The 18,194-nt window shown below is 44.9% G+C and overlaps 1 protein-coding gene across 2 annotated transcripts in view; it reads right to left on the bottom strand.

Moving 5' to 3' along the window:
- The window catches only part of arpc2 (actin related protein 2/3 complex, subunit 2), a 31,105-nt gene that overhangs the window by 8,023 nt on the left and 4,888 nt on the right, over positions 1-18,194 (bottom strand). For both annotated transcript variants that reach the window (XM_059967515.1, XM_059967516.1), the window contains exons 4-8: positions 13,421-13,466; positions 8,202-8,388; positions 6,961-7,054; positions 2,988-3,114; positions 569-669 (exon numbers count right to left, since the gene is read on the bottom strand). In XM_059967515.1, coding sequence (XP_059823498.1) covers positions 569-669; positions 2,988-3,114; positions 6,961-7,054; positions 8,202-8,388; positions 13,421-13,466 — 555 coding nt within the window. The remainder of the gene's footprint in view (positions 1-568; positions 670-2,987; positions 3,115-6,960; positions 7,055-8,201; positions 8,389-13,420; positions 13,467-18,194) is intronic.

Below are 18,194 nucleotides of genomic sequence, written 5' to 3'. Positions count from 1 at the left end.
TAGTGCAACGCTTTACAATGTCAGCTGTAAGATTGGGGTTCAAAAGTGACTGCGTGACTTTCCTCTGGGTGCTCCTGTTCCAGTTAACAAGTTGTAGGCATGTTATGTTGGTACCAGATGTCTGTTGACTCCTGCGGGCTGCCCCCATCTCATCCTTTAAGTGTGTTGGTCATCGACACAAATGACTCATTTCACTGTACATGACAAATAAAGCTAATCTTTCACCTTAACTGAATATGACAGAAAGTCATAAACAAGAATTTTCCACCCGTCCCTGTGAAGATAGCAGCAGAAAAGAGATTCTGCAGATGCTGTAACTCCAGAGCAACACAGAAATGCTGGAGGAACTCTGCAGGTCAGACAGCATCAATGGAGGCAAATGAACAGTTAATGTTTTGGACTGAGACCCATCATCAGGATAGACAAAGGTTCTCGGCCCAAAACGTTGACTGTTCACTTCCCTCCACAGATATTGCCTGACCTGCTGAGTCCCCCCAGCATTTTTGTGTGTGTTGAGTAACTACACTGGGGGTAGAGGCTGGAACTCAATGGCTGCCCCATCACTCACCTTGGAGCACTTGATGTGGTAATGCAGGTAATCTCTGAAGGTATGAATCAAATTGATGGTGTTATCACGGGTGCTGGGGTTGGTGTGTCGAGGGAACAGGACTAGTAAAAAAGAAAAGTGACCGTTAGTGGTGGCTCAGAGAGTGCAGGGCAGTTCCCAGCCCAGAGGTCACCAGACTGTAATACAAACGTGCAGAATCAGGCCTTGAATCCATCAAGTCCGCTCCAACATTCCTTCATGGCTGATTTATTACCCCCCTCAACCCCATTCTCCTGCCTTCTCCCCGGCAGAATCTCAGATGGTGACGAGGAGGCATACAGAAGTGAGACAGATCAGCTGGTTGAGTGGTGTCACAACAACAACTTTGCAGTCAACATCTGTAAGACTGAAGAATTGATTGTGGACTTCAAAAAGGATAAGACAAGGGAACACACAACCGTCCTCATCTCTGAGGGTCTATCCTGGGCCCAACATATCGGCCCAGCTACAAAGAAGGCACGATAGTGGCGATATTTCATTAGGAATTTGAGGAAAATTGGTATGCCACCGAGGACACTTGCAAATTTCTACAGATGTACCGCAGAGAGCATTCCAATTGGCTGCACCACCATCTGGTTTGGTGGTGAGGGGGGCGGGGGCACAGCACAGGATTGAAATAAGCTGAAGGAAGTTGTGAACTCAGTCAGCTCCATCATGGGCACGAGCCTCCCAGCATCCAGGACATCTTCAGGCACCAGGGACATGTCCTCCTCTCATTGCTACCATCAGGGAGGTGGTACAGGAGCCTGAAGGCACACACTCAACCATTCAGGAATTGATTCTTCCTCTCTGCCATCAGATTTCTGAATGGATATTGAACCCATGAACACTACCTCTACTTCTTTTCCCTCTTTTTTTGCACTATTCATTTAACACACTATATATATATATATATATATATACACACACATACATACACACACATATACATATACACACCTTATATTAATTTACAGGTTTTATCATGTACTGCTGCCACATAACAAGAAATTTCTCATATGCCAATGATGTTAAACCTGATTCTGATAGTTCGTTCCAGTTACTTAACAGCCTCTGCCTAAGAAGTTGCTTCATAAATTTTCTATAAACATTCCCCTTCTCACCTTGGACAGTAAGACTGCGAGACATACGAACAGAATTAGGCCATTCAGCCCGTGGACTCTGCTCCGCCATTCCATCATGGCTGATTTATTTTCCATCAGTACTCAGCGCAAGTCCAACTAAAACACTCATCTGGAAGGGCTTCAACTTGGAACATTAACCATTTCTCTCTCCCCAGATGCTGACTGACTTCTCCTCACCTGCCCTCTGATCCTCCTCTTCCCTTTCCTTCTCACAGTCTACAGCACTCTATCAGATTCCTCGCTCCTTCTTCAGCCCTTTACCTCCTCCATCACCTCCGTTTCTAACTTCAACCCTCCTCCTCCCTCACTTGCTTTCACCTATCACCTGTCAGATCGTACTCCCAACACTTCCATTATGAATTCCTTCCCCTTCCTTTCCAGTCCCAGTGAAGGGTCTCATCCCAAAGCGTTGACTGTTTATTCCTCTCGAAAGACGCTGCCTGACCTGCTGAGTTACTCCGGCATTTTGTGTGTGTGTGTTGTGGGAATGTAGTGATGCTGCAGCTGTATGAGACCACAACTGGCCTACTGTGTACAGTTCTGCTCACCCTCAGGCTGGAAAGAATACAGAAAAGATTTATGAGAATGATGCCAGGACTAGCCAGCCCGAGTTATAGGGAGAGGTTGGACAGGCTAGGTCTTTCTTATTTGGAGTGTAGGGCAATGAGAATGATCTTATAGAGAAGTATTAAATTATTAGGAGCATAGATAGAATGCACTCAGTGTTTTACCTAGGGTTGAGAAATCGAACTAGAGGGCACCGGTTTAAGGAGAGAGGGGAGAGGCTTAATAGGAACCTGAAGGGCAACTTTTCTCCACACCAAGTGTGGTGAGAGTATGGAACAAGCTGCCAGAGGAAGTGGTTGAGGCAGGTACAATAGCAACATTTAGAGTACATTTGGATAGGTACGTGTATAGGCAGAGATTAGAGGGCCATACAGGACTACCTTAAATGGGCTGCTTGGACAGCATGAACAAGTTGGGCCAAAGGGCCTGCTTCCACACTGTATGGCACTACAACTCCACAATACTCTTGTCAGAGACATGATTTAAAGGTAGTAAATTTAAGAAGCATGCAGATCGCTGAGTGAAGTAATCTAATAAAAGAATATCCTCTTTTTTTTGGTCTTTGTTCCCACTCATGTAATTGTTCTCTCTGAGAATCTCACGTCATTAATTCCCCCTTGCTTAGGCCTCCCACCACGCCTCTTGATGCACGGAGATCCTCGGGAGAGGCTGCAGGGAGCAGCACTTACCGAAGGTGATATAGCCGATGTTGTCACCCACAGCAGCATTGGTATCCTTCAGTTCCAGGGGAGGTTCCCGGTGGCTGAACAGCACCTGGGGGGCCGTGTGGCTTGCCCTCCGACCCTCCTTGAACTCCTACAAAATCAGAAACAGAATCAGCTTTATTATCACTGGTATACATCATCAATTTTTTGTGTTTTGGATAGCAGTAGAGTGCAATGCATAAAATAATACCATAAATTACAATAATATACGTGGAATTCATCGAAAGAATGGCAGAGCAGACTCAATGAATCAAATGGAATAATTCTGCTCCCATGTCGTGAGAATAAACAAGCCTTTGGGTTCACTACCCTCTCTATCACATTTCTTTCTTAGCCCTTTCCTCTTCCTCCCAGCTTCTAATTCCTCCTTCTCCCTCCTCACTGCCTCCCTTAACCACCCTCCTGCCCCCTTACCTGGTCTCACCTATCACCTGCCAACTTGCACTCCTTCCCTCACCAGCTTTCTCTGGCTTCCTCCCTGTTCCTTTGCAGTCCTGATGAAGTCCTGATGCTCAGCCCGAAATGTCATAGATGCTGAGTTCCTACTTGGATTCAAAATTTGCAACTAGTAGGATGCCAAGGGATTAGTGATGGAACCCCAATCATTTACATGCTCCATGAACGAGTTGGCTGAGGCAAATGAGCACAACTTTATTTGTTGAATCAATGGGTTTGCGATAGCAACAAATATGCTTCAAAATTCAAAGTAAATTTATTATCAAAGTACTTAAACGCCAGAGGCGATGTGGGAGCAGGCAGAAGCACAGTGGACATGCTGAAAGCCTTGCTGAGTTGGGGCCTGCCCTTCGCTTTGGTGCTGCCCTCTTAGGTGCTCGGTGGAGGACAAGCTGGAATACGTTCATCTGTGGCTGCACTAGCGCGTGTGACGTGCTTGTTCTTGCAGAAACGTGGCTCCGAGACAACATCCCATGCACCACCAATCTATTGGCCATGACATTTAGGGAATGGGTATATTATTTTTTGTGCGACTGCTTTCCTGCTATCATATTTATGTGCTATAGGTGCCTCGTGATGTGTGTGACTGTTGTTATTGTGTTTTGCTCTGGAGGAACGCTGTTTCATTTGGCTGTATTCATGGGTATGGCTGAATGATAATTAAACTTGAACTCGAACAAAGAAACACAATAGACTCAATGAAAAACCGCATATAAAGACAGGCAAACAATAGACATGCAAGAGACAAACGGTGAAAATACAAAATGAAATAACAATGTTCTATTGGTTCAGTGAGTAGGTTATGGGCTGGCAGATGGGAATATTCTGCGGCCAAGTGGGAGTGGACAGAAGGCAAACTGTAAACGGAGCTGGACTATAAGACTTTGTGCAACAAAGGGATCAGATGCTGCAAGTAACGAGGAAAGCTTTTACATATCGATAGTATTAACGCTCCACAGATGCAAGCAGGCGTTTTCCACTGAGGTTGGGTGAGACCAGAACTAGAGATCAGGGGTTAAAGGTGAAAGGTAAAATATTTAAGGGGAACATGGTGGTGAGCGTGTGGAACGAGTTGCCAGTGGAAGTGGTGGATGTGGGTTCGATTTCAACATTTAAAAGAAATTTGGATAAGTATATGAATGGGAAGGGAATGGAGGGCTATGGCCTGGGAGCAGGTCGATGGACTAGGCAGATGAACAGTTTGTCATAGAGAGATGGGCTGAAGGACCTGTTTGGTCGACTGTACTCTGTTCAGGTAGAAGGCACGCTGCCCTGCCTTAAGATTCCGTGCAGAGTTTAACAAAACATAGATACAGAACAAAGACTATGGAAATGAAATGACTTTTACACAATTACCTACCACTGATTAAACATTTGACAAACTACATTCATGGTTACGGAACCAACCTGGCTCACAGCCCGACAGAACAACATTGATTGATTCAAAGATATCTGGTTACAGCGAATGCTGAACAGATAAGGGTTTAATCACATTAATGGGTGAACACAGCGAGTCTACATCTATCCTGGGCTGTGTGGGAGGGTGCAACAAGGCATACATAGTGCATCTTAGAAGCCGGTTCAGTTCTGACCTCATGTGCTGTCTGTTGGATTTTGTGATGTGGGACTGGGTGCCATGGTTTCCACCCGCATCCGAAAGATGCGGAAACACGAATGTGAATTGGCCTTAAAACCTCTTGCTTCTCTATGGACATATCTCGGATTGTGTCTTTTGCACTGATCTCTTGCTTTGCACACTCTCCACTATACTTTATATTAAAACAGAACAGTACAGCACAGTATAGGCCCTTCGGCCCATGATGTTGTATCAAACATAATCTACTTTAAGATCAATCTAACCCTTCCCTACCACATAGCCCTCCATTTTTCTATCATCCACGTGCCCATTTAAGAGATTTTTTAGATGCCCTTAATGTACCTGCTTCTACTACCACCTCAGGCAGTGAATTTTACTCTCTGTGAAAAACTTATCTCTGACATCCCCCCTCTACTTTTCTCCAATTACTTACCTTGAAGATAAGATCCTCTATATTTTATATTTATTTATTTAAAGATGCAGCCCTGTAACAGGCAATTTTGGTCCAACCAGCCCGCACTGTCTAATTACACACATGGGACCAATTAGCCTGTTAACCGGTACATCTTTGGACTGTGGGAGGAAACCGGAGCAACCAGAGGAAACTCGTGCGGTCATGGGGAGAACATACAAACACTTCACACACAGCGGCAAATTGACCCTGAGTTGCTGGTGCTGTAACAATGTAACACTAACTGGTACGCTACCGTGCCTACCCTAAAGATTAGCTTCATTTGTCACATGTGCCCATCCTTAAATGTCACCAATGTATCTATTTCTCCAGCTTGTTTGGATGTGTTGATTAGACTACAGCATCTGCAGTATACTTTGTGTTCACTAATGTACCTGCCTCTGCCACCACCCCTGGCAGCATGTTCCACTCACCTACCACCCTCCGTGTATAAAAATTAACTCTGACATCCTCCTGTACTTTCCTCTAATCACTGTAAAATTATGCCCTTTGTATTAGACTTTTCCACCCTGGAGAAGGAGGAAACCCATGTGGTCATGGGGAGAACGTAAAAACAGTGCTACACTACCACGCCTACCCAAAAGATTGGCTTTAGTTGTCACAGTTACATTGAAACAGATAGGGAAATGTGTCATCGACCAACATAGTCTGAGGATGTGCTGGGGCAGCCCACAAGTGTCACCATGCTACCAGCGTTAACCTACGTGCCCACAACTTACTAACCCGAAACTGTATGACTTTGGAATGTAGGAGGAAACCAGAGCACCTGGAGGAAACCCACATGATCAACAGGACAACGTCCAAACTCCTTAAGGATAGCGGTGGGAATTGAACCCCCAACCACTGGCGCTGTACAGCATTATGCTAGTTGCCATGCGAACGTGTCACCCTAATGACATTACCTATTAACATAAATGAATTATATTTACATGTATTAACCATTTCCACCTGGGAAAAAGTCTCTGGTTGACCACTCGATCAATGCCTCTCATCACCTTGTCAAGTCACCTCTCTCTTTGGAGAAAAAGACAATGAAAAGCCCTGGCTTGCTCAACCTGGCCTCATAAAACATACTCTCTTAACCCAGGCAGCTTCCTGATGAATCTCCTCTGCACCCTCTCTAATGCTTCCACATCCTTCCTATAAAGTGACCACAATTGAATATAATATTCCAATATTTATAGAGCTTCAAAATTACCTTGTAGCCCTTGAATCATCCCCCCTCCCCAAACTAACGAAAGGCATCACACAATATTCCTTCTCAACAACTCTATCAATTTTGAGGGACCTACGGACATGGTCCCAAGATCCCTCTGTTCCTCCACATTGCTAAGACTGCTTACTGCCATTAACTCTGTACTCTGCCTTCAAACTTGACCTTCCAAAAGTGAAGCAAACATTACGTAGCTTACCTGCATAAAGACCTTTCCAATCACAACGTCATCATCATCCTTGAAAACCGTGCTGAAGACCACTGTCACGCGGTCCTTTTTGGCTTCCACGTAGCTGGAAGACGAATGAGGCACTAGTCAGATCACTGTACAATGGCAAAATGGGCTGACTAGCGGTGAGTGCACCCAACAGCAGGACCAGTCGGGGGTACGGAGGCTGCTTTACATCACTGAGGTGCAGAAGCAGTGGTTACACTGAGTAATTCAATACAAACGTACCAATTACATACAAAATTACCAGGGGTATAGATAGGGTTAATGCAAGCAGGCTTTTTTACACTGAGGCTGGGTGAGATGAAAATTAGAGTAGATTTGGAGTACTGTGTGCAATTCTGGTCACCCCCCTACAGGAAAGCTTTATTAAGACTGAAAGAGTGCTGAGAAAATTTACAAGGATTTTGCCAGGACTTGAGCACTTGAGTTATAGAGAAAGGTTGAATAGGTTAAAACTTTATTTCCTAGAGTGTAGGAGAATGAAGGGAGATTTGATAGAGGTATACAAAATTATGAGGGGCATAGATAGGGTAAATGCAAGCAGACTTATTCTGCTGAGTTTGACTGAGATTAGAACTAGAGGTCATGGGGGTTAGGTGGAAAGGTGATAACCAGTGGGAGAAGGGTAGGAGGGTAGAATCGCTTCAAGAGCTGATCCAGAATCACTCAATGTGATCAGGAAATATGGCAATCATGAAAATCAAGAGAAAATTTATAAGGATGTTGCTGGGACTCGAGGAACCGAGTTACAGGACATGCACGACTTTATTCCCTGAAACATAAGAGAATGAGGGGAGATTTGAGAGAGGTATAGAAAATTTAAGGGGTATAGGTAGAATAAATGCAAGCACAGGAAAGTTTATTCCTCTGTTACAGCCTTCCATAGATACTGCCATCTTACAAATTCTCTTCTCACCTCCCTCCATCATCCCTCCTCCTTCCCCTTCTCCAGTGGTCTATCATCCACTATCAAACTTTTTCTTCTTCAGCCTTTTTACCTACCTCCCTCCCCCCACCTGTCACCAGCCAGCTTGCACTCCTCCCCGTCCCCTCAATTTCTTATTCTGGTTTCTGCCTCCTTCTTTTCCAGTGCTTTCTCTGCCTGAAATGTGAACTGTTTGTTCCCCCTCCACAGATGCTGCCTGACCCATGTTCCTCCAGCGCTTTGTGTCTGTTGCTTTGTGCTGCGACATTTTATGCTCACTTACAGGGTCTCATCGTCACGGTAATGAATCAGGGCACGCTTCTCTCCCTCCTTGCCCTCTGCTTGAAAGTTGAAGTATTTCTCGAAGACGGAGGCAAAACAATTCCTTTTCAGCATGCCGGCCTGGTGGATCAGCTCTGTCTTGTTTGAAGGGATGTTCTCCAGGTCGAACAGCAGAGATACATTGTACCCTGCGGAAGACAGAAACGGCTCAGAGCAGTCACCACGCACAGCTGGAGACCAGAACCACGCTCTACCCGAGACACCACATCTGCTTTTCTATTTTATAGTCAACCACAAACAGGCCCTTCAGCCCAACTCAACCATACTGACCAAAAACCCCATCCATCTAAGCTACTTCCATTTGCTAACATTTGGCCCATAACCCTCTAATCTTTTCCTATCCACTTTCATATCACTGGCATGTCATGAAATATGTTGTTTTGCAGCAGCACTACATTGCAATACATACTATACCTAATTAAAAAAAACCTAGATTCCACTAAGAAAAAATATATGTATTTAAAAACGCAAACACAAGGAAATTCAAGCAACACACATAAAAAGCTGGTGGAACGCAGCAGGCCAGGCATCATCTATAAGAAGTACAGTCGACATTTCAGGCCAGGACCCGAAGGTCCTGACGAAGGGTTTCGGCCCAAAGCATCGACTGTAGTTCTTCCTATAGGTGCTGCCTGGCCTGCTGCATTCCACCAGCATTTTGTGCGTGAGGAAATGTACATGGGTTCAGTGTCCATCTAAAAATCTGATGGCGGTGGGGAAGAAACTGTTCCTAAAACATTTAGTGTATGCCTTCAGGCTCCTGTGCCTCCTCCTTTTGAAGGTAGCAATGAAAAGAGAGCATGTCTTGGTTGATGGGGGGGTCCTTAACAATGGATGCTGCCTTTTTGAGGCATCACCTTTTGAAGATAAACGAAGATAACTGCAGCGTCTAATAAACGTTGTACTTGGGCCAGTCTCAATTACTGCCTCTGGAAACTTATTTCATATACCCATCACTCTTTGGTGAAGAGTTTGCCCCTCAAAGTCCTTTATAAATCAGTTTATGCCTGTGCCTTCTAGTTTTTGATTCCCCTGTAACACTTTACAATGGCAGCTGCAAGAGCAGGGTTTGATTCTTGTCACTGTCCGTAAGGAGTTTGCACGTTCTGCCGGTTTCCTCCCAGGTTTAGTGAGTTGGGGGCACACTATGTTGGCACTGGTTACACGGAAACATTTATGGGCTACTCAGCACAATCTTCATTGATATGATCTGACACAAATGAAGCACATCTCTGTATGTTTTGATGTACATATGACAAATAAAACTAATTTCTTTATCTTTAAGGCTGTGTGCATTAACAGTGTCTATGCAACTCATGAGTTTACACAACTCTGCTGCATTAGACATCTTGGTCAGCATGCATGAGTTGGACTGAAAGGTTTGTTTCCTTGCTGTATGACTACATAACCTTGAAATCCACAAAGTTTAAAGTAAATTTATTATCAAAGTACATACATGTTACCATATACTAGCTGAGATTCATTTTCTTGCAGGCATATACAAACGAAAAATACAATAAAATTTACAAAAAAAACCTGATACATAAACATGGAACACCCTGCCAGGCACGGTGGTGGAGGCAGAAAGATGAGGGACATTTTAATAAACTCTTAGACAGGCACATGGATGACAGGAAAATGGAGGGCAATGTAGGAGGAAAGAGTTAGATTGATCTTAGTTAGAGTAGCTTAAAAGGTTGGTATATCACAATCAAAAGAGTCTGTATTGTGCTATAGTGTCATATGTTCTATAAAGAAAGACTGACCAACAACCAATTTGCAAAATAAGACAAAATGTGTAAATAAAAAATGACACTAAGAACATAAGCTGTAAAGCTGTAGAGTGAGTTTGTAAGTTGCAGAATCAGTTTAGAGTTAAGATAGGTGAAGTTGTCCACTCCGTAACTGTTCCTGCGCCTGGTGGTGTGGGACCAAAGGCTCTTGTATTTACTGTCCAGTGATGGTTGTGAGAAGAGGGCATGACCTGGATGGCAGGTGTTTCGACCAGAGATGTCAACAATTGTTTCACACGCCCACAGAGGCTGCCTGACCTGCTGAGTTCCTCCAGTACTTGGTTTGCTGCTCCATCTAACACCCCATTTCTGGTTTTTATGACGTCTCACAGGGCAAATGACAAACGACAGTGAAATGTGTCGCTTGCATCAATGACCAATGCAGTACGGCAATGTGCCAGGTGCTGCCTGCAAGTGTCACCACGCTTCCAGTGCCAACGTAGCATGCCCACAACTCACTAACCCGAGCCTGTACGTCTTTGGAATGTAGGAGATATCCAGAGCACCCGGAGGAAACCCATGCAGTCATGGGGAGAATGTACAAACTTCCTACAGACAGTGGCCGGAACTGAACTCTGATTGCTGGCTGAGTGTTATGCTAACTGCTACACTAACATGACGCTCATATTACAAAGCCTGTCCCTCAAGTGGGAGCTCCCTACAAAGCTGCAACTGGTAACACCTCCATTCTCCCCAACTCCCCAGTACTAAAGGCACAGGTGGAACACTGATACCGGGGCATGCTCTATATCCACCAGGTGTGACCATCACACTGACAACCTTGCATATTCTGGGTGGGGCACCTGTACTCCAACAGGTATCGTCCCCACCCCCTGGAACTGGTCTGTCAGTAAACAGGCGTTCTCACATCGACAGATGAGATTAATGACAACATATGAAATAAACTCATTTAATTAGATGCTTTGCAGTGCTCACGTTACAGTAGTCCACGCCCACTATGCAAACAGGACACAGAGGAGCAACAGCTGTATACACAGTTCCACACTCAGTCATGTGGGAATGATCTGATCAGACTTTGTTGGCAAGGCAGGCACCCCCACCCCCCCAGCACAACTACAGGTTAGAATCTGCATTGAATAGGTCACCACTGCAGTTTAAGGCCATTTCCCCTCCCCAGTGTCAATCATCCCTGTGTGTGTGTGTTTTGGGGGGGGGGGGGGGAAGGTGCTTGATTGATTTGTTGAACCCCAACTCAGCGCATCACAGAAACCAACATCCTCTCCAGAGATTCTGACTGCACTTCTCACTGCCTCAGCAAATCAGCCAACACAATCAAAGACCCTACCCACCCAGTCACCCTAGACATTCCATCTTCTCTCCTCTCCTGTCGGGCAGACGGTACAAGAGCCTGAAAGCACATACCACCCACTTCTACCCCCACTGTAATATGACTGTTGAACTAGTACCATGCCTAGGCAGCGCAGTTAGCGTAATGCTTTACTGCGCCACTGATTGGGTTTCAATACTTGCCACTCTCTGTAAGGACTTTGTTCTCCCTATGACCCGAGTCTTCTCCCACATTCCAAAGACATATAGATTAATAAGGGTCAGTAAGTCAAGATGCCTGAAAGCGAGTTTCCCCCAGCACATCCTTGGACTGTGTTAGTCGTTGATGCCAATGAGGCATTTCACTGTATGCTTCAATGTTGACGAGGTAAAAAAAGGTCACCTTTAAAAAAATCTACAATAGGATGGGCTCTTGACCTCCCGGTCTACCCTGTTACAACTCTGCACCTTACTGTCTCTCCGCACTGCACTGTGCATTCTAATACTATTTTAACTTGTACTACCTCACTGCAATGACCTGTGTGGCTGGCAAGCAAAGCAAAGCTTTCCCCCTGTGCCCCGATACATGTGTCAATAATAAACCAGTTAAACAATACCAACTTTTATTGATGCACCACAGAAAGCATCCTACCTGGATGGATAATGGCTTGGCTCGGAGACCACTCTGCATGGAACCTTCTACACTGACAACACTCCAACTTCCGTGTCATCTGCAAACTTAACTAACCCACCTTCCACTTCCTCATCCAATTCATTTATAAAAATCACCAAGAGCAGGGGTCCCACAACGGAACAGATCCCTGCAGTCACCGACCTCCAGGCTCCATCTACTAACCTCTGCCTTCTGTGAGCAAGCCAATTCTGAATCCATCAGCCAGGTTTCCCTGGATACCAAGTCTCCTGACTGTCTGAATGAGCCTTCCTTTAAGAACTTGTCTGATTCATTTATTTATCACAACATCGAAACATACAGTGAAAGGCGTCATTTGCATTACACCCAATATCCCTAAGGACAGGTCCCCAGCCTCGCCACACACTCCGACACCAACACAGGATACCCACAATGCTCACCGGAACGAAACATATCAAGCAACGAAACACCAAAGGAAGCCCCTTTCCTCCCATTCCACATGGACAGTCAACCAATTCCTGGACAGGCCTCTAGCCCCCACCCTCCAGGCACCAGCCATCATGTTTCAACTTCAGGATTTCCAATCAACGTACAGGCTTCAACCTTTGGTATCGATGCCCAGACTAGCCGATGACAAGACCCTAAACTCCAAGCTCAAACTCTGTGCACACCAACTCACCGATCCTTGTGCCTACAGCTTGCACGGACATCTGATCCTAGGACCCACCAACCTGAGACAACCGAACATCCATGTCAGCCGTCCACATCGCTGAACTTGAGTGCAGAGCGGAGACCAGAGCTGTAACTCCTCCACATCCCCAAACCCTAACAAGCACCCAACTCCCCCTTGTCCCAAAAGCCATCCCTACAAACTTCGAATAACAGCCAAGTCTGAGCCATGATCCCAGCAGAGACCACAACTCAGTGCCATCTTGACTGAATGTCAAAGGCTTTACTAAAATTCATACACACTGCTCTACCATCAATTTGTTTTACCACCTCCTTGACAAACTCTGTAAGGCTTGTGAGGCATGACCTGACCCTGCAGCCTATCCTCAATATGACAATGCTTCTCCAAATATTCAATAATCCTATCCCTAAGACTCCTCCCCATTAGTTTGCCAACCTCTAAAATAAAATTCACTGGTCTATAATTCCCAAGATTATCTCTATCATCTTTCTAGAACACTGGAACAGCATTTGCCACCCTCCGGTCCTCTGGTACCATTCCTATGGTCAGTGAGGATGCAAAGATCATCGTCAATGCCTCAGTAATCTCTTCCCCCACTTCCCACAGTAACCTGGGATATATCCCACTTGGGCCCAGGGACTTTTCTACAATAATGTTTTTCAGAAGATGCAACACTGCCTCTGTTAACTTTGAAATGTTCCAGCCCAAGGAGATCTCAGTCAAAGGAAGCAGGTTACCTGGTTCAGAAGGGACAAGGTAGGAGCCGTATACTCGCTTCAGTAACTGCAGGGATAGAACAGAAAGTTAATGACCAATGGGTACATTTTATGTGATAAAATTAATATCAAGGCCCAAATATATAACTCCAAAATACAGCGCAAGACGTGTAAAATGTGAAAAAACCCCAAATCTCCCGTATCATGTATTTTCCTCTCCTGGATGAAATGAGAAGATAAGGATCTTAGAATGACCTAACCTGGGAGCTTTTGATGGGATCGTGTACTCCACATTTTATTCAGTATCTAAGGGTACCTAGGGTGCAGAGGAGATTTACCAGATGCTACCTAGGTAACAGAGCATGTCTTATGAGGATAGGTTGAGTGAGCTGGGGCTTTTCGCTTTGGAGCGAGAGCATGAGAGGCGTACAAGAGGCATTGATTGAGTGCATATCCAGAAACTTTACTCCAGAGTGGAAACTGCTATTAGTAGGGAGCATAATTTTAAAGTGATTGGTGAAACGTATAGGGTAGATGTCAGAGGTAATTTTTTTAATAAGTGTGGTGAGTGCGCAGAACACCCTGCCAGAAGTGGTTACAGAGGCAGATATATGAGGCCTGTTTAAGAATGTACCTTAGATAGGCACATGGATGAAAGAAAAGTTAAGGTTATGTGTGAGGGAAGGGTTCGATCGATCTTAGAGCACATTGTGGGCTGAATGGCCTGTATATACTGTACTGTCCTGTCAAAGGTTTCAAAGGTACACTTTATGTCAGAGAAATGTATGCAATATATATCCTGAAATTCTCTTTCTTCACGGTCCCTGGGAGTGTTTGCTGGGGCAATGATTAAAATGTCGAAGTCTATCATTAAGTGGTAACAGGATTCTAAGTAACACAGAACAGTACAGGGCCTTCGACCCATAATGTTGTGCTGACCTTTAAACCTATTCTCAGATCAATCTAACTTTTAACTCCCATATAGATATTCATTTTTCTTTTGTCCGTGTGCCTGTCTAAGTTTCTTAAATATCCCTCATGTATCTGCCTCTATTGCCATCACTGGGTGTTCAACACACCCACCACTATGTGTACATTTACCTATGCCATTCAATCACCTTAAAACTATCCCCTCTCATATTAGCCATTTCCACCCTGGGAAAAGGGTGCTGGTTGTATACTCTATATAACTATATGGTAGTAATGAGTAATGTATACGTATTTTGATACGGAATTAACTTTGAACCTTCCACTTTGGTGGAAAGAGACAGAAAAGCAGATTGTATGGTGTTGGTTTTCTGAGGGACATGGGTGCCCTTGTACACAATCATTGATTGTTACTGAGCAGATGCAGGAAGACAACAGTATGTTACAGATTGGATTAAAGCCATAAGCAATTACAATAAACCCTGGTGAATTTGCACCTGCAATACTGTGCACAAGTCTGGCTTCCTTCCAAAGGAAGGATATACCTGTGATTGAGGGCAACCATGCGTATATACACATACCTGTCACAAACACGAGAAAGTCTGCAGATGCTTGAAACGCACACAAAATACTGGAGGAACTCAGCAGACCGGGCAGCATCTCCAGAAAAGAGTAAGTACTCGACGTTTTGGCCCAGACCCTTCACCAGGATTTCTGATGAAGGGTTTCGGCCTGAAACATCGATTATGTACTCTTTTCCAGAGACTTTATTCCTTGGGGCGTACAAGAATGAGTGGAAATTTGATAGAGATAAACAAAATTACGAGGGGTGTAGATAGGGCGAGCAGCCCTTTTTCACCGAGGTTGGGTGAGACTCGGACCAGAGGTCGTAAGTCAAGAGTGAAAGAAAAAATACTTAAGAGCTTCCTCACTCGGAGGTGGAAGGTGTGAGTGTGGAATGACATGCCAGCAGAAGCTGTGGGTGCAGGGTTGATTGCAACATAGCTCCTAACTTTTATGCCATGGAGTAATACCATTAAGCAAAGGGTCCGTTGGGAACTCCTGATTTAAGAGAAATGTGCATAAGTACATGGATGGGAGGGGAATGGTCTTTGTCAGACCTAATGTTATTGAATGACAACGCAGTGTCTGAAGGAACTGCCCCCCCTTCTATTACTGATGGTCTGAGTGCAGTAACTGGGCAGACAGTGGGGGTGAAGGAGGAACTGTACTGGGAAGGCTGAAATAGAAACTGAGCCAGCACTTCCTGCTTTGTGATGTGCTGAGTGAAATACCATAAAAGGATCTGTTGAGACTGCAAACCCGACCACATTAACCACACGCCGTGACTCGTTGCACACTGCACGCCCAGACAACGCTCCACAAACCTTCCTCTCTCATAGCTGAGGCTCACAATAGGAGATTAGCTTTGTCAGACAGACACTGAAACACATCCCAGACATATTTGCTTCTCCCCCTTTCATCAGGGAGAAAATATAAAAGCTTAAAAGCACATGCTCAAGGACAACTTCTCTCCCACCGTTATAAAAGATTAGCTTTATCTGTCACATGTATATTGAAACATACATTAAAGGGAATCATCTGCATCAATGGCCAACAGTCCAAAGATGTACTGGGGGCAGCCCACAAGGGCTGCCCTGCTTCCTGCGCTAACATAGCATGCCCACAACTTACTAACGCTAACCCGTAGGTCTTTGGGATGTGGGAGGAAACCAGAGCACCCAGAGGGAACCCATGCAGCCATGGGGAGAACGTACAAACTTCTCAGACAGTGGTAGAAACTGAACCTTGTCGTTGGTGCTTTGGAGCACTGCACTAACCATTTCCGACCCTCCACTGGGCAGCTCCCTACACAGCTCTCTCCACTGCCAGCATCTCCACTCTTCCCAACACTGAGTACCAAGGGCATACCCTATACTCTCCACATGTGACTATCAGACTGACAAGCCCCATGTAATCTGGCTCAGGCCACCTGTATTCCAACAGGAATTGTTCTTCCCAGCGAAGACTGCCCCCTCGCAGAACGAAAGGCTCTCTGGATAGAGTGGGTGGGGTGTGCTTTGGAAGCAGAATGAGACCAACGCAACAAGATGATCAGTCCATCCTGATTGGGGAATTCACTGCTGCTGTCTGTAAGGAGTTTGTACGTTCTCCCTGTGACTGTCCTCCGGGTGCTCGGGTTTCTTCCTACTTTCCAAAGACGTAGGGTTAGGGTTCGTAAGTTGTGGCTATGCTATGTTGGTGCCGGAAGCATGATTTGATCTGACACAAATGACGCATTTCACTGTATATTTTGATGTACATGTGACAAAAAAAACCTTAAAAATATTAATCTTAAAATTCTTATTTTAATGTTCTCCTCTTACTCTTCTGAATTCCAGCAAGTATAGCCCCAGGCAGTTCAATCTCCCCTCATAGGCTAACACCCTCATTTCTGGAATCAACTTGGTGAATCTCCTGTGCACCGTCCCCAAAACACATTGGCTACCCGTGTTTCTAGAGAAGAGACTATGAACGGTAGGAGTGATGGAGATGGACGGGGTTAAGTAATTTAAACCCTCACTTGTCTTCTCAGCTTTTCCAGAGCAGAATAGCTAACGTGCGCATTGAGCACCGTCACAGGGAAAGCAGCATCCATCGTCAGACACCCCCAACTTCCAGCCATGCTCTTCTGTACTGCTGCCATCAGGAAGGAGGTACAGAAGTCGTCTCAGGACCCACACCACCAGGCTCAGCAACAGTTATTACCCCTCAACCATCAAGCTCTTGAACCAGAGGGGCTGACTTCAGTCAAATTCACTCCCCCCAGATCTGAACTGTTCCCACTATCTGTGGACTCACTCTCAAGGACTCTTCATTTTATGTTCTCGATAGTTATTGCTTATTTATTTATTGTTATTATTTTGCTTGCTTTGTTTTTTTGTATTTACTGTGAATGCCTGCAAGAAAATAAATCTCAGGGTTGTATATGGTGTTAGGTAATTTACTTTCAAATTTGAATGCAAGCGAACATAATTTTATGATGATTGGAGGAAAGTATGGGGGGGATGCAAGAGGTTGGCTCTTTTTGTTTTACACAGAGAGCAGTGGGTATGTGGAATTACCCTGCCAGGGTTGCTGGTAGAGGCAAATACATTGGGACAATTGGGACAATTATGAATCTTGGATAGGCACAGGGATGAAAGAAAAACAGAAGGCTACGTGAGAGGGAGGGATTAGATTGTTAGAATAGGTTAAAGGATTGGCACAACATTGTGCTCTGAAAGGGCCTGTATGTTCTATGATTGTAGGGCTCGTTTCTGTGCCATGGGACTATAGGACTTCCATGGTGAAGTAGTTCACTGGACAAGGAACACAGCATATACCGCACAGGCTGATGGTGCAGTGGATCCTGGGCTCGGATCCAATTGTCTTTTTGTCCCTTTTACCTTCCTGAGGGAAGGAAAAAAAACTCCCCTATCCAGTCAGCCAAATAACCCAAACTCTACTATTTTAATTAAAGACTAAGAAGCTATGGAAGCTGGTGGCAATGTGTTTTCCTGGTTAAGACATGCCTATTCCGTAAGACTAAGGAGCAGAATTAGACCATTCAGCCCATTAAGTCTTCTCCACTATTCGATCATGGCTGATTTATTCTGTCTCAATCCCATTCTCTGCCTTTTCCCCATAACCTTTGATGTTCTTACCAATCAAGAACCTATCAACCTCTGCTTTAAATGACTTGGCTTCTACAGCCAATGAATTCTGGCAATGAATTCCACTGATTCACCGCCTATAGAAGTCCTGATGAAGAGGTTCGGCCCAAAATGCCACTGTTTATTTGTCTCCACAGATACTGCCTGGTTGG

The sequence above is a fragment of the Hypanus sabinus genome, chromosome 4 (genome assembly GCF_030144855.1).
Source record: "Hypanus sabinus isolate sHypSab1 chromosome 4, sHypSab1.hap1, whole genome shotgun sequence".
In the NCBI taxonomy this organism is placed as follows: Eukaryota; Metazoa; Chordata; class Chondrichthyes; order Myliobatiformes; family Dasyatidae; genus Hypanus; species Hypanus sabinus.
The sequence above is the reverse complement of the archived record's forward strand: the minus strand, read 5'-3'. Positions and strand labels throughout refer to the sequence as shown.